The following is a 17,107-nucleotide window of genomic DNA, read 5'->3' as shown; positions in this document are numbered from 1 at the left end:
CACATTGCACTGAGATAACACTCTAGGGGGAGATAACTCTATGGAACAATCCATGACGGCCAATCACCATCGCTGAAGTAACACATTGCACTGAGATAACACTCTAGGGGGAGATAACTCTATGGAACAATCCATGACGGCCAATCACCATCGCTGAAGTAACACATTGCACTGAGATAACAGGCATGACAAACTACTGGGAATGTTTGACAGCTGAAATCTTTCCTGACGTACTCGTGATGGACGATGCCTTGATGGTGCCGCAATCAATTAAGATGAACATGGGCAACGAATAATCGCCGAGGGAACAATTCTGACATATAGTTGCATACAGCCATCAGAATATTTGAAAAGCTCATTCCATCAGTACACCATGCCATCATATCGGTTTATCTACTTGTCAAACGATTCAAGACATCAGCACCAAACTGCGATAACCTTATTAGAAATGGTGAAAGTTGGTCGGCAAAACCATGGCCATACAAATACCAGACAAGGTTAGGGCACCCACCTCATAGCGGAAGTTAATTTTGCTGTGTTGTCTGACAGCAAGGAAATGGCTGCGTCGTCATCACCTCCCTCCAGACCCTAAAAACATCAAAAGAAGACCATGATTAGCCACCACCAGCCATGGCCTAGAGGTCTAAAATGCCTGACCCACAGATTACAAATTGGGGTTCAATTCCCAAGAAAAGCTGACAAAAATAAATCAAAAAACGCAAGATTTCAGTTGTCAAGGTTCCCTAGCCACTGGACATGTCTGGCCAAGATTTGTATGAGTCATTGTTTGTCCAACAATGTTTTCAAACAAACACTCAATGTGTACTTGTAGTAAGGTACACAGACAGCATATTCAATCTTTGAGGGATCCCACACAGTTTTAACAAAGATTAAATTCTCAATCTATAAGTAGTTGTCTACCTCAACAGTATGAACAGTTTATTATGATACTTATCAAATTCCTGTACTATTTTCCACTGCCTGCAGTCGGATCAGAGTTTTGAAAACTTTCAATTTCAATTAAAGATGAGAAAAGAGACTGTGATCAATCACAGATATACAAAGAAAACTTACTAAGTAAGCAAGCCACTAATAAAATAATAAATAAAAATAATTTAGTTCAATTATTTTTCGTATTTCTTTTGACAACCAGAAATTCAGTCTTTAAACTGTGATTAAAATAAAAATGAGAAAATTGAGGTGACATCCATCTTTTTTACAAGGAGCAGCCCACTCATGGTCCACCCGTTCAAAGATCAACCCATAAAATGGCTCAATCCAGGTAAGCTCCAAAGAAGTGTTTTTGTTAGACGCATGCTTAGTAAATTATGTCAATCTGGGTCGTCTCCAAGAAAACCACGCGACAAAAGCAATATTAGGTAAAGCAAGCTATCATCGCTACACAACTACTAAGACATGACAGGTGCTTGGCCAAGGATTTTATCAAGATGATCCTTGTGATAATCACAGCGTAAGACATCCAGTAATATCCGCATTAAATATCACAATACAGGCTATGCCTCTCCGAAACTGGATTTGAACCAGCTTTCATTCCTGACAAAGCTACCATGAAAAATAATTGTCGTAAGACCGCATGAGCTTAGAAGAATGACGTTGAAGAAGTTGCAGCAGACGTCATGTGTATAAAAGGTAGATAAGCAGACGCACCATGGCATTCTTCAGTCGGGTCACCTCTCCTTCCTTCGACCTGTAGTCATCGAGATTCTCCTGTATTGCCTCTGCAACTGTAGGAAATGGACTCCCTCTGTGAATCTGCCAGAATAGAGCTTTTGTGTTGCGCTAACAGAGTATTACAGAAGATAATCATTTCATAAATTAAAAGGCTGAACAGAAATACGGGCAAAAAGGGCTCTAAAGATAATGGATTCTAAATCATGCGTTTTATAAACCTTTTGTTTATTTTACGATAGCCCTAGCTACAGTATGCTGTAAAATCATTTGAGCTCATAAAAATTGATTAGAATCAACCACCTGCAAAAGCTTGTCAGCCACTCATTTAAACTTCTCAGCCTGTCATTTGAAATAACATATCGTTTTACTGTCGGTCAACTGCCAAAGCTTAAAACACCTGCGACAGACTGTCATTCATACTATCAAGTCTTGCTTGAAGTGACATGTTCCAACTATTTGCTCACTAAACACTTTACCGGTACCCACTTATCTAAAGAGATGAAAACTCTCACTAAAAATAACATTTAAAAACCGTTATCCTTAACACCAATAGGAAACAACTCACCTGCCACAACTTGTCTGTAGCACTGTTGAGATCAAATGACTTTTTCTTACGTTTTGGAATAGCACCAGCACCAGGCGTTGATGCCTGTGCACCTTCTTCTACCTCTATGTTGTTCAACTTCAGTGTCTGCAATAGATCATTATTAGAATATATCTAGAATAGTTTTTCAATTGGTCTATTTGGCTCTATTTGCTTTACTATCTAATTAATGTCATCCCATCAATGTAGTCCTAGGTGGTCTAGTGGTTAGGAGCTGGCACTCTCACTGCAGAGCCTGAGGTTGGATTCCTGGTCTGAGGATATCTTTTTCACTCATCTCCCATACATTTTTTATGGTGCTTACGTTTTGGATAAGAAGATATCCTCAGTTTATGAAACATTCAACATTCAAGAACAACATTCATACAAATTAAGCCATGTTTCATTGAAAGGTGAAATAATGCTGACAACTTGTCGATCTCTTCAACGACACAAACGCCAACAAAAATGCAGAGCCAACGTAAAGTATAGATGCTTTCTATGGTTATACATCTTGACGTGCTTAAAAAATGTATAGCGTTGAAAAACAGATTGACCAATAAGAATTTGTCTCAGTTGTGTGATGTTCTTGCTTAACATCCTGCCATTCTGTGCAGTACTCTGTGGGGCATGTTTATGGTAGTTGGCCTAGATAAAAAATGATGTCAGGTTTTTCGTATGAATATCTTGGAATAGAACTTTATCTCTAACAAAAGTGATCTATACTAAGAAAAACAGGAAACAGAGGCGCATAAAATACAACAGTTCAGGTTGAAACTTTTTCATGAATGATATTGTCACATGATTGTCTGTAAAGTAAATCATGTGATTGTCTTTTAAGCATCTCTCATTGGTTAAAAATCAGTCACATGATTCCCTTGCTGGAATTTCCATTAACATTATTGAAGTATTGCCAGCATAGTTATAATCTAATACGGGTCATCGTCAACTTGTACTAGCAGCAACATTTGTGCGACTATTTGCATTGTTTTATTTTTGCTCAATAAACCGTAGCACACTATCAGTGGAAACAGCAAGTAGAAAAATGCTTTAGGTTATTCAAACGAATCGAATTATAAAACTGACGATGAATACAGTTGATTATTTAAAGACACACCATCTCATACTAGCAGCCTTTACATATCTGTTATAAGTGAGAATAGCTTTGTCATTATAGAAATACTAGCTGGATGCCAGACGTTGCCCGAATATTGAAAACCGGCTTATAAACCATGTGAGGTAATGAGAGTTGCCTGCCACTTGCTATTAGCCTGGCACATTGCCAATGAATAATTTTAGTAAACTTACTAATAAGAGCTACCGCTTCTCATGACGTTACGCCATCCCTTTGCGTTGTGACGGAAAGCAGTAGCGTATTTGCTTCCATATAGCGGCATAGATTGTCTAGCAAATCTATCAAGCTCGCGTGGTCTAATTAGTAAGGTGTCAGACGGGTGAATGGGAGGTTCCGAGATCGAATCTTCTGTGACACAGATTCTTTATTCCAAGATTTTAATAGCTATAGCTGGACAATCAGAATTATCAACTTTGAGTAATATATAGATTGTTTGTGTGAAAAGTTGCCATCAGCATTTGAGAGACAAACTTAGATGACACTAGCTCGCGTAACAAATATGTAAAATCGAGATTATTTTCGTTGTAATCAATTAATTCTGCCAATCACAAATGCATCGGTCTCGTCTCTAACAATGTAGACCTAGATGTTCATTTTGGCATGACACATGCCAAAGCATCGCCAACATTGATAGTGAGGTGAGATGAAACTTTAACTAGATCTGTATATCGGCTGGAGTGAGCGTTAACACTTTTATATACAAAATACCACAGACTATCCATAGGAAACAAGGATAAGTCACTTGATGGATTTTTCATGCGGCCGGTTTATACCCAGTAATTTGGCATCGCTGCTTTTAAAGTCAAAACTCTTTAAAAAAAACTCAATCAAAGATGAATTGATTGAAGTTCGTATAAATTTTTAGCTGTTCATTTTGGGAAGAAACTCAAGGGACTCTGGACTAATACCGGTTTGTATATGCATTTGTCAAGAGTTCTTCTAAAATGAAGAGATAATTTTTGTTATTTACCTAAGAGACATACGAAGATAAGTCTAGGCTCAGCAATGTCTAGGGAGGACAAGGGAGAAAAAAATTGCTTTGCATGGGGCTCGAACTCTTGACATTGAGCTGAGCGGGCAGAAAATAAAGTTGCTGCGCTAATCGGCACCTTCAGGCACAGCAGAATATTTGTGCAAATACTTATTACTTTATGACAGAAAATCTAACAGACGCACAGACAATGGTCAATCATTATATATAAATCTCAAAGTTTGCCGTCTGTCTGTCATTCGGTCTGTCCAACTATAGCGATTGATCTCGAAATCTCCCTTTCACCTGGCAATAACCTAACCTATTGAGCTATGCAAGATGCAATGGATTCATTGGGCATTATGAGTCACTGTTTTAAAATTTGCATAGCACTTTGCGTTACGCCAATGTCACTAAAGCTTGTTCTCTCGGCTCTTATTAGTAAGCTTTGCAATACGGATACTAGCTTGCTCAAATTCGCTAATGGTAACTGCATTACCTGCCAATGTTTACAAGCTGTTTTTTAATACTCGTGCAATGTTGGGCATTCAGTTACTAATAACATAAAATTCGAAAAACTTTTTTATGAATCAGATTTCAGAAGACAACATGTAAGAGCAAACTTACCCAAATACCTAATAGAAGCACCCTTCAAGCTAGCAGATATGAGACTAAAAAAAGAAAGGCGACACTTACCAGTACGTCATGCGCCAATGCCTGGTAAGTCCAGGTATGGTGAAGGGGAGTGGCTAGATCCATATTGCGGTCAAGTAGCACGAGGAGAGGTCTCTGAAGACCAACCAAGAGTGGCTGACTGCTATCCAATGTACTGCAACCATATAATAAATTCACATAGTCTACAGCTTTGTGTGACTAACTCCACCTTTGCTAACCCATATGTGTCAAATTCTGACTCGCAGTGTTACTAGATCAACAATGAAAGAGTTCAAAAATAATACTTATTTTAACAAAAAAAAGTGAAATCTCCAAACGATCACAAAAATGTTTTTGAAAATACGATTCGCCAACCTCCATTCAATTTTAGAAAAATAGTCATGTTGCATCCACAGACCCGTCCCCATCTCCAATCATTTGACAAAACTAAGCTATTTAAAATAAGTAAGTATCGTTTGTTTTCTGCCACTGCTTGTATCTTTGTTGAACACTTTTTACCGAGCTGGATGAGATCAGTCAGAGTATATTTATGTATATTATACAATATATATAATATACATAAATATATATATAATAGATATAAAGGATATGTATTATTTATAATTATATATTACATGTATATATATATATATTTATCCCACGACAAAACTCGAGCGAAGGGAGTGTTTGGGAGCTTTATGATAAATGCACATGTGCACACAACTCCCGAAAAGTATCCACCAACAGCCATATCCAAACCTTTGTACCGAAATCCCATCAAAAAATTTAACCATTTTTCTGTCGAGTCGTTTAAGTATAATAATGATACAAAACACCTATAAACCTATTAAATATGTTACCAAGTCTTTGAAGTGTCGACAATAGCCTAAAACTTACCTATCTGATCAGATTATACATAACTAGAAAGATTAATTTGACCTAAAAGCGCCATTAAAACCTGACAAGCCTTTTTAATCAAAATTAAGACCGGCCAACAAAACGCCCATAAAGCCGTGCGACAAATAGTTTAACCATAAAGCCGTGCGCATTTCACGAGAAAACCGTGCACATTTCACCAGTCTATGGCATTATCCAAGTGCCGGAGGTTTCATTAAATTATCTAGAACATTAGCCAAATTTCTTTACATTTTATGTACAAGCTAGGGTCGAACTACAATGCCCCTTTATGACGAGAACATTTGATTATCATGATTATCACTTTGGTCATGGGCTGTATGACAGGAGAATTTCTAGTATATATAATTGTATAACATTTATATTATATATATAATTATAATATACAGTCAAACATGGATAACTCGAACTTCATGGGACTGAGCGAAAGTGTTTGAATTATCAGAGCGTTCAAGTTATCAGAGCACTGTCACAAGTCCATGTATTTACTTATTTATTAGTAGATACATGTACATATACAAACTATAATATAAATCAAAAGCACAAATGGCTTGTTTCAAATTAAATGCTTCTAATGTAGAGTTTAAAACGTTTTTATCAAAAAGTATAGAGATTTTTTATCACTTGAGATTGGTTTGTTGTTTGAGGTGATGTTATTGCCAGGACGTTTTTTAGATTGACATTGGCAAAACTTGATCGTTGTTGAAATGCTCAAAAGAAAAGACATTTTTTCTTTTGAGCATTTTACCCACAATCAATTTTGCCGATTTTTCTTGAAGTTTATGCAAAGATTACCTCACTTTACCTTGCTTCCGAAGGGCGATCGCTAATATAATATCGCTAATATAAGCGGATGTTTGGTATAAATCAAATTTCACCAAACCTTTAGAAAAGTCGTTACGAGTTATGAGTCGCTTATGAGTTACGAAAAGTTGAGGTTTACCTCTATGGCTTGGAATAAAGTGATTTCCTAAAGCGATAACAACCGTTTCGGTAGCCGTTGGGAAAAAACAGTTCGAGTTAACAGTGTTGAGTTCGAGTTATCTATAGCAATTTATCATTACGTGGGAACGGACCAAAGAAACCGTTCGAATTAACCATGTGTTCGAGCTATCCGTGGGCGAGTTATCCATGTTTCACTGTATATAATATACATAAATATAAATAATATAAATTATTTATATATAAATACAAATAATATTATATTATCTGTTATATAAATATCTGCTGTACTTATGCATTATAGATAAAGTCCTATAGTAGATAAAAAGGCTAAATGAAAAGGGATATGCCAAGAAAGTAAACATAAAAAATAAGTAAAAATATGTAATATCTACCGCCTATAGTAGCCTAACATTTGTTTGCACGCGCCTGCAAAAGATAAATTAAAATTCTATGCACTTTTTAAAAGCTTATTATTAAATAAGACCAACAGAAATTAGAGAAAGAGAAACGACACCTATCTTGCTGGCATTGCTGACCTTGTAAGGAATTGAACCTCAGCCTGTTATACCCAAGTAAGGCTCTCTAGACCACTACGCTACATCTGCCCACCCTATTTTATACGCAAAAGAACTGATGACACTGGCCATCCACATGTACTGCCTTGTAAACTGTTAGGAACTCACTTGAAAAGGGAATTACGTGGGTCTCTCACATTTTCTCTCAGTTTTTTATCAAGCCGTTCAGCCACCATTTCGGCAGCATTTCCTCTTGGACATCTGATGATCGGGACAGACCCTTGTGAATAAAACCGTTTCAACAATAAGAGACAGCCTCCTCAATGCGCTATCCACATCACAAACATGAGAGATTTTCTTGACATGATTACAACAGAACTTGGCAGCAACTGCCAAGTTCTGTTGGCAGTTGCTTAAATGTTGCAATGTTAAATAGCTTACCTACCTTTCAGAAACGACTGAAATTACTTTAAAGGCTGAATTTAGATAATAAAGGGTTTTAAGACAGCCATCTCTATCATTCTAAATCGGACTAAACATCCCTAACTTCCGTTCCTAAAAAGCTAAGTTACGTCACATATTTATGGGCAGAGCTTATGCCGATCGTGTTGTTTTCGAGACGGATATTAAATCGCTGTAAAAAAGCCTTCATTACTCTGAAAGTTAGTGGACCAATCTTTATTTTGAGTACAAAACCGCCATCAGCGTGTCTAATTTACCTAGTAAATACAATAAAGGATGTACGTGACATGGTTTAAAGAACTTAAATATTATACTGACGACAAAAAAGGCGATAGTATTGTGCAGTGAAACCTCTGTGCTCGACCAGTTAGACAGCTCTTCAAAAAGCTAACAACCATATCAGACATTATGGATTTTTTTAACATAAAAATGGTTATTATGTCAAGCATTTTGGTGCAAGATCATCAATTCAAGATCGTCTTTAAACCCTCAATTTTTAATTCAATCCCATGACAACTCAATCACGTGTTCAAACTTCTCTCCCACTTCATGTCGTGATATTTCTCACCCAGAAAATACAGCGAGAGCCGCAATAGCGATATTCAAGACAAGCCATAGACATACCCAGTGTGACAAAATAGGAGAAAAGTCCTTCTACAATAGTGTTGACGGTTTTCTCCATGTCTGTGTCTTTCATATCGGATCTGTTAATTTCTAAAGAGAAATAGAATAAGGTACTGTGAAACATAATGAAAATCATAAAAACCTGTAAATAAATTATATAAACTTTTACTCAAAACTCAAATCAAAGATAAAACAGAATACGGCCAAACTTTTAAAACATACAAAAGTTTAATCATCTAAGATCATAAGTGATTCAGAAGTGAAAGCTAACCGTAAAATCTCTATTTGAATGTCAGGGCACACTATTTTTCGACCCTTGTTCTATAGTGGCGTTTTATTAGAAGTGATGCTCAAATAGATAATGTGCTTTTCGACTAGTTTGTCAGATTTTTGAAACGATAAATTTAAAATTTTTATGGGTTAAGAGATGCTAATGTCCCCTATATTTTACACTCTTCCTTTGGATGAATCGACATTAATGCAATCGGCCTCGGCATTTTCGCTAAACCATTTTAAATACTGTACTTTTCTGACTATTAGCCGCTACTTTTTTCTGATGATTTGAGCCATGCGGCTTATATAAGGGTGCAGCTATTCTGTGGCTTTTTCTTTAACCGCTAGGGCGCATTAACCGGATTCTCCAGTTAGTGCGCCCTAGCGGTGAAAGAAAATACAAAACAATGCCTAACGGTAGTGTTCCGTTAAGCACTACTAGGTTAAAAAGCGTCGGTTAATACGAAATCGTGCCGTTTGGCACTGTTCCGTTTTAAACAGCGAAGTTGCTGCCGCATTAAAAAGCACCGTCCTGAGTTTTGAAGCCTATAAAAAGGTGCAGCCTATGTATTGTTTTATTATCATTTTTTTGAAAATAAAGCAGATAGGGGTAGGGTTATATAGGGGTGCGGTTTATAGTCCAAAAAGTACGATATACGTTGAATTATCAGACCGAGTTTTAACAAAGAACCACAGTGAAACGCTTCGGTTCTCGATCAAAAAATTGAGATTTGTTCGTCTCGGATCTCGAACATAAATTCGGTTCTCGATTAAACCGGAGCATGCGCATTAGAATTGAACGTTCAGAACTGCTCCAGAAACAGCATGGAAACATTCGTTAACAAAGTGAGAAGCACGTAACGCTTCATAAATTCTTTACAAAAAGGAAGGAACCATCTGGGATGACACCTCTTTTACCGAAGAAATTTTCTATAGAAACACCTCCTCCAGTCGAGTTACCCTAAATTGTTTTGGAGTAGGATTCCCCTTCAAAGATGTGAAGTAAAGGTGCCATTGCTGTTTATATTTTCTTTTTCACACGATTTTTGATGTAACTGATCTGTTGTATTTTTCGCTGTTTCGTTATAAATTTCTGCAATTTTTGTATTGTATTTTAACGTAGAATGTTTTCGATCTTTTAAGAGCAAAACATACGAAATGTTTACTTTTTGTTTTCTGTTTTCATCATCATAGATAGAAAATCTTTTATTGAAAATAAACACGATCTATATCTACCCATTTTTATTTACAGTATTTAGTATACAGTACAGTTTATGATGTAAAATGTTAAAAAAATACCTTACCGAAGTTGTTATCTTCGCTTGGAACGAATTAAAACTGACATACATTAACTCTAATGGGAATAATTGTTTCGGAACTTGAACAGCTTGGTTTTCGAACAACCTTCTGGAACGAATCACGTTCGAGAACTGAGGTCTCACTGTACTTTGATCATAAAATATTAGCGTGGTGCTGTTAAGTATTATGATAGCCCATTATTTTGATACTTGACTGTGATTGGCTAATGCTATAGTCAGTGCATTGATGCCACAGTGTTATCGGTTAACACAGTACTTAATATTTATGAGGTATTACTATGGTTGGTTGACACCATAGTCAGCCATTTTGATGCTTCACTGTGATTGGTTAATGTTATAGCCAGCGCAACGCACTCTATTTAATTATTTCTCTTTTTCGACGTTATCATAAAGAGTAAATCAATAAAAATAGAACTATTTTAAATATTATACAAAAGAAAATCAAGACTTTGCTTCTACAAGCTTGTTGCTTGATTTCTATTGATCTAACCTAGCGCTGCCTAATATTTGACAAGTTAGATCCAAAGAACTTCAGCTAAAAGCTTTCCTGACTGCAGTGAAGACATCCTATTTTCGTATTACAGTCAGACTTTGACAGTGGAACATGTCATTGTGTCTGAGGTTCGAAGACTACAGAGCAAGGCAAACAAACACTAGCCAGCCCGTCCTTGAAGATACTGTTTACTCTATCTATTATATGCACTAATTTGCATGCTAAAAAGCAATAGATCCCAAATTCATACCATAGTAACTAGAATATTCTGTATCAGCTGGTCTCAAGGTGAACATATCTTCCTCCAGACTAACAAAGTTGAGGTACTGGTCAAACACCTGCAGCGTATAGCACAATTATGTCTACCCAAACACAGCAGAAATTCTGAATATAACAGAAGTACTCCTTATAGAAACAAGGCAATGCAAAAAGAATTGATGAAGGTGTTCACTCCCTTTAACGTAAAAGTGCTGCAATCATGCACCCGAATGTAAAAAAAAGAGAAAAGTGGTCAATACAAACCAATGATACCACAGTTACTGTACAGCCATTAAAATAAAAGGTTTGTCATTTGTTCATTTCATTTTGAAGATTTAAAGGGGGGAGTTTGGGAAGATCTTGGAACAGAGTAGGCTAATCACACGAATTTTACTATATAATGATATTGTATTGTATAGTATAATAATATAGTAGCCTTTAATATATACATTCTCAGAATGAATTATTTATGCTATAGGAACGCCTACTGTACATTCTTAGCATTCTTCTCCAACATGCGAATATCATGTTTAAAAAAAACCTGCACTAAATTTTAGCAGATATTTTAAGAAATTATCGGTATTTTTCTATTAATTGTGAGTTTTTAATGTTTGAGATGATCTTACTGCCAGGATGTTTCAAGATTAAAATCAACAAAACTTGATATTGGCTAAAACACTCCACTCAAGCGAATGAGCGAGTATGACATTGATAGAGACTAAGAAAATAGAGAAGCGTAACGCTGCAACTTGAACGCAATAGCCGATATCAACTATCCTAACGATAGCAACTGGTGATGTCATCATGCACATATTTTTTTTCTGATCGTTTTAACTGCGACCAAGTTTTGTCGATTTTAATACCTAAACATCCTGGCAGTCAGACCATTTCAAACATCAACAACAATCACAAATGATAGAAAAATTACCGATACTTTCTGATAAAATCTACTAAAATTTACTACAATTTTGTGCAAGTTCATCTTTAACCTTTTGACCTTTAAAGGCTATTTGAGGCTATTTCAAGCTACCAACTGAATCAACAATCAATCAGGCCGAATCAGTAAAAAAATTGGAATTTTTTATCATTGCTGATTCACGCCGATTAATTTAGTTATTTATACCCACTATGTTTCCATAATACAGAATAAGACTGTATTTACAAAAGAGACACAGACAAAAACAAAAAAGACAATCGCAAATGATAGAAAATTACCGATACTTATAAAACCAGCTAAAATTTTGTGCAAGTACATATTTAACACACCAAAATAAGACTCCGTCTGCAGAGGCTTGATAGCGCATGTAAATGAGTACATTAGCTTTTGGTGTCTTGCTGACCAAATAACTGCAGGCCTCAAAGCACAGACACATCGCGTAGCTAATACATGGAGTTGTCTGTTCATACTACGTACAAGGACAATAATATAGAGATTCAACACACCTTATGGACTTGAGTGACAGCCTGAGCAGCGATGGCTGCCTGTGCCAAGTCCTCAAGCAGAGACCTATTGATGGCTGTGATGAAGTTGAAACAGTAGGACTGGTAGAGCTGGTCCTTTAAATCCTACAGTAGGTAGCATACAGTACTGTATCACATATGTGTTAATATCAACCAGCCTTTACTAGTTTTGTTCTAAAGTGCAGAGCGACACATAGAGCTTGCTGTGGCTAAGAATGAGATGGAAGGGTGACCTTGAAGTCAGTGACTTTAATGATGAAATGGATGATATCTCAAGAGTTACCTTACCCTGGAGTCGAATTCCGGATTATCAGTTAACCTTCTTGTTGCAAAGAATGCACCGTATCACCAAAGCAAATTCACAGCTTATAGCATATGACACCAGTTTTAAATGGATATAAAATATATTACTTATTTTAAATGCTTCAAATTTACTTTGCAGCATCCTAACATAACTTATAAACATACATATACATACTTCCAACTTACCATCACGGAAGTCAGAAAGTGCATTACTAATAGGGTTGAAAAATTCATTTTATGGTTGTGAAAATGCCATCAAATTTTTTTTAATTTATTGATCAATGCCTTACTGCAGAGACTCATTTCCTAACAAGCATGAAGTGAAAATTACAATCAGAAATTATGCATTCTTTTATATATAAAAAACACGGTTTTCGTGTTTTTTTTTAAACATGAGACAAGCTCAAGACAAGAGACAGATTACACATCGCTTACACCCTAACAACCTCGCGCTTCAAACTGAGGCTATCCTAGCTTGTCTATGTCCAAAGGAATCTTAGCTTTTTACAGTCTCTTCACAGTTTCTCCACAATCTTTACTATAATAAGAGCATTGTCAGTCTATTCAAAGCTGAGGTTGAAAAAATATTGCACCGTATGAGATTCGAACTCACAACATTTTGTGTGATATACCGACGCTTAAAAGCCTACACCAATCAGCCGCATTCCGGCATGTCAGAATAATTGTGTGTATAATTATTACGCCTGACTATCTTTCACGGCACACCAGCGCTAGTATGGATGAAAGAATGCTGTGACCTGGCTCTATAGGTAAGATATTCAATACTCTCCAGCAAGTGTTTTGTACATATAACATAAAACTAAAAATGCAAATCACTAGTGAACTATGATAATCTGTCACTTTGAAGATAGAAGCAACAAACCTTTGATAGGCGTTTAACATTTTCTTCTGTTGGTAAAACAAAATAAATAGCTGGAACATCTGGTATGGATTCCCGATTTGAGAGAAGCTTTCTAAAAAAACGGTAAGTTTTCCTTAAGGTGCAACTATTGAAGGTGTCTACATACACATATGGAAATTATGCATATGCAGTAATTTCAGCAGATCCAATGAGTAATGATCATGAATGCACCATCAATTTATTTGTACGAAATAATCTGAACCGTCTTGTTGGAAAATTAAAATTCTCAGTCACAACATTGTTACCCGTTCTAAATTTAGTCAATAACCACAAATTATATTTTAAATTAATCATCAGTTTGTCCTGATTTCAAATATTTTTAAACCAAACAACTGAAAAATTATGCTTTTTAATGATTATGTAGGCTAAATTATGGACGTAATATGTTTAATCATTGAAGATAACAATCTGTACAGATATGATCACACCATATACATTTCTATTAGCTATTTCAAGTCGTATCCATGAAACACACAAATGGTGATATCATATTACTATTTGTGTATTATTACATTACTATTATATATCATATTATTATATTACTCACAATGAAAAAGAGTAGCATGCGGTCAACCTAACATCTTTAGCAATAAATTTCCAAATGAATTGGCGTGAAAAGAATGAATTCATAATTAGTTTGTAGTAAAATTTGTATACAAGACAGACATGAACCCGTCTTAAATGCAGTTCTATACAGTTCTAAATAGAGATGCCCCGATTCTAATCTCACCAGCCAATTCAGATACCGACTTGATATACCGATTCCTATTGAAAAATAATCCGATTCAAATACCAATTCAGATCTTTTGTGTTGCATGGATAATTGTTAATTTTATTATGCAAATATAAATACATTGTATAATGTAAAGAACATATAAACATTGATGCATTTATTTGTTTGTATTTATGGAAAAAGATATACATGTATATATATGCACATACTGATATACCATGCATCTAATAACAAAACAGTCTCAAAATGTTTCTTAAAATCTGTTATTATTAATGGTAATTAATGTTAGTGGTACAGCTTTCTCTGTGATAATGAAGTCTCTCTTCAATTGCTGAACAAACTGCTGCACCTGTACAAGTTTAGAGCAAATAAATGTTTCTTTTAATTACCGTTAGTGATTCAATTTTCTCAGTGAGACGTCTTTATCTTCTATCACTATCAATGTAGCCAGTGGTACTGAAGCACTCATTTGCCACAGATGATGGAGGACAGGCTAAATACCGATAAACCACTGAGGTTATTTTATGTGATACAAACGATACATCATATCGCAGGATCAAGAGAGAGATAGATAACTTTATGCATCGACTGCTCCAATTACTTTCGTAATGCTAGTAAATAGAAACATTACACCGCATTCTTGTTTCTCATTAGGCTTCTCTTGTTCGTGATTGGCTGCAATAAATCATATCGCTGTAATTGGGAAATACCGCACTTTGTGATTACGTACTGACTAAAGCCAAAAGATTCCTCAGCTGTGTGGATGTTTATTAGGCTATAGACATGAAATAGATTGTGTGGCAGGCCCGAAATTCATTAGGTAAAAATAAGGAACTTGCAGCTGATGATTTTTTATTAGTGTAGCAGATTAAAATACGGTTTTCTGCTAAATAGTTGATCTGTAAAAAGTATCTGGTTTCCGACTTTTTAAGAAAAGATCGGCCGATACCGATTCAGATACTTAACACCCATATCGGCACCGATACCGATTCCGATATTAAAATCGGGGCAACTCTAGTTCTAAACTCGTAGACTAAATAAAATATTGTGTAATATGTTGTTCTTGTACCATTAAGTTCTTTCAGTTAGCCAAATAGAGAGACTACAATAAAGACTCAAATAAAGAGTTGGCTACTTACCTATAACAATAATTGGTGTTTGTTATTGACCTGTGCTACTGATAATCGGCAAACGTGAGAAACGATTTTAAATTGTTCTTTAAATTGTTAGTATTAAATTTAAATTAAACTTAAAATGTTAAATTAAGCTCTAGATTGTTTAAGTTGATGAAATTTCTGATCCTTAAAAAAGCTTTTTGTTGAATGAGTCCAATGCTAAGTTTTTCCTTGTCGCACCAACAATGCCATCATCTTACTATAATAAGAGCTGTGTTCGTTCGTCTGTCCGAAGCCATGCTGAAGGTTGAAAAAAAGATTTCATCTCACGAGATTTCAACTCGTTACCATAATATGTGTGTAAAACACAGAAATTAAAATATTTATTTTAAAAATAACTTAAAACTTATTACAAAAAAAAAAACAAGAATTGTCCAAAATGAGAGGATTCTGTTAATACTTACTGGTGAAGAGTAATGCCAGCATCTCTCAGTTCCTTAACGCTGAATAATGGGGATATTATGTCTTGTCCACAATGATCATACACCAAAACTTTCCATTCAGGCTCTGCATTGCTTGATTTGCCCAGTGGCTGATTGAAGTTGAGCATGCGTTTAATCGCAGCTGAAAATTCAATAAAGATTAAACAAAACCATAAATGATATCCGGTCATATTGAGTGAAAGAAAAGCAAGAAAAAGTCATCTGTAAGCAATAATTCAATACTTTAGCTAGTTGCATCAGTGTGGTAAGATATTAATACTTGTCAAATACCGTCAGTTATGACTGACCATTATTACTCCTTACCCGAGATTTAATTCAATTAACGCTATATGCCAATGAGATTAACAACTCAATGATACTTTCAGTCGGCTAGAATAATTAGAAAATTTAACAACAGTCTGGATTAAAAACTTAGGCTAGACTGAAAATAGGTATACTACCACTAATCATCCAAAAAAGGAGAAGGCTACACCCGCCGAATGACTGGCAAGGAACAAAAACAATAGATTCGGGACATAGAGTGATAGGTCTAAACAGGGATATACAGTATAAATTCACAACTTACATGAGCTAATACAAAACGGTCTAGTAAAACTAGGTATTGTGTTAGGAAATAATCATATGACTACAGACTTGCCAACCCAAGAGTGGGGCAATGCGTGAGATTTGGTTTTGGGGCAATTGATGTATCGATGATAGTATATATAAAATTATGGAAATTGGGGCAAAAATCTCACGCATTTTCAGTTTTTCTTTGGGGTGATTGCGTGAGAGTTGGCAGGTATGTATGACTACGAATTCTGACTCTGTGACATTCATGTTATGCTAAAGTTGGTTTCCTGTTAGCTCGGAACAAGGTCTCACCTGTCTGTCTTTGGCGCACACTAGTACTCATATTCCAATTTATAAATACCAATAATAACAAAAATAATTTAACAGACTACAACCGAATTTTGTACAGCAAATACATATTAGATGTAATTATGAGAAAAAAACTTGTTCATGAGTTGTCAAAGTGGCGCATCAATTTTAATGCTACGAGATACTAGCTTTAGCGTTTCATTCGATACAGATTAGCACTGAACAAACTGATTAATATAGGAGCTGATATATAAAAATAAATATGGTTTAGTAAAACAAATTTGAGAGCACAGTCTAACAATTTTTTTCATAGACACCGATATTGCTATTAGTACCATACGCTATACAAAAACTGCGTTTATCGGTCAAAA

General features: G+C 35.6%; 1 protein-coding gene across 1 annotated transcript in view; it reads right to left on the bottom strand.

Moving 5' to 3' along the window:
- Positions 1-16,887, bottom strand: part of LOC137397011 (sec1 family domain-containing protein 1-like) — a 32,650-nt gene extending 15,763 nt beyond the window's left edge. Inside the window, exons 1-11 of the mRNA XM_068083291.1 lie at positions 16,740-16,887; positions 15,837-15,996; positions 13,486-13,576; positions 12,282-12,404; positions 10,831-10,918; positions 8,496-8,585; positions 7,578-7,689; positions 5,077-5,209; positions 2,258-2,383; positions 1,669-1,773; positions 512-588 (exon numbers count right to left, since the gene is read on the bottom strand). Of these exons, the coding sequence (XP_067939392.1) occupies positions 512-588; positions 1,669-1,773; positions 2,258-2,383; positions 5,077-5,209; positions 7,578-7,689; positions 8,496-8,585; positions 10,831-10,918; positions 12,282-12,404; positions 13,486-13,576; positions 15,837-15,996; positions 16,740-16,770 (1,136 nt within the window). The 5' untranslated portion in view covers positions 16,771-16,887. The remainder of the gene's footprint in view (positions 1-511; positions 589-1,668; positions 1,774-2,257; positions 2,384-5,076; positions 5,210-7,577; positions 7,690-8,495; positions 8,586-10,830; positions 10,919-12,281; positions 12,405-13,485; positions 13,577-15,836; positions 15,997-16,739) is intronic.
- Positions 16,888-17,107: the final 220 nt, after the last annotated feature.

This window comes from Watersipora subatra, chromosome 5 (genome assembly GCF_963576615.1).
Source record: "Watersipora subatra chromosome 5, tzWatSuba1.1, whole genome shotgun sequence".
In the NCBI taxonomy this organism is placed as follows: Eukaryota; Metazoa; Bryozoa; class Gymnolaemata; order Cheilostomatida; family Watersiporidae; genus Watersipora; species Watersipora subatra.
Note: the sequence above shows the minus strand (reverse complement) of the source record. Positions and strands in the feature narration are given on the sequence as shown.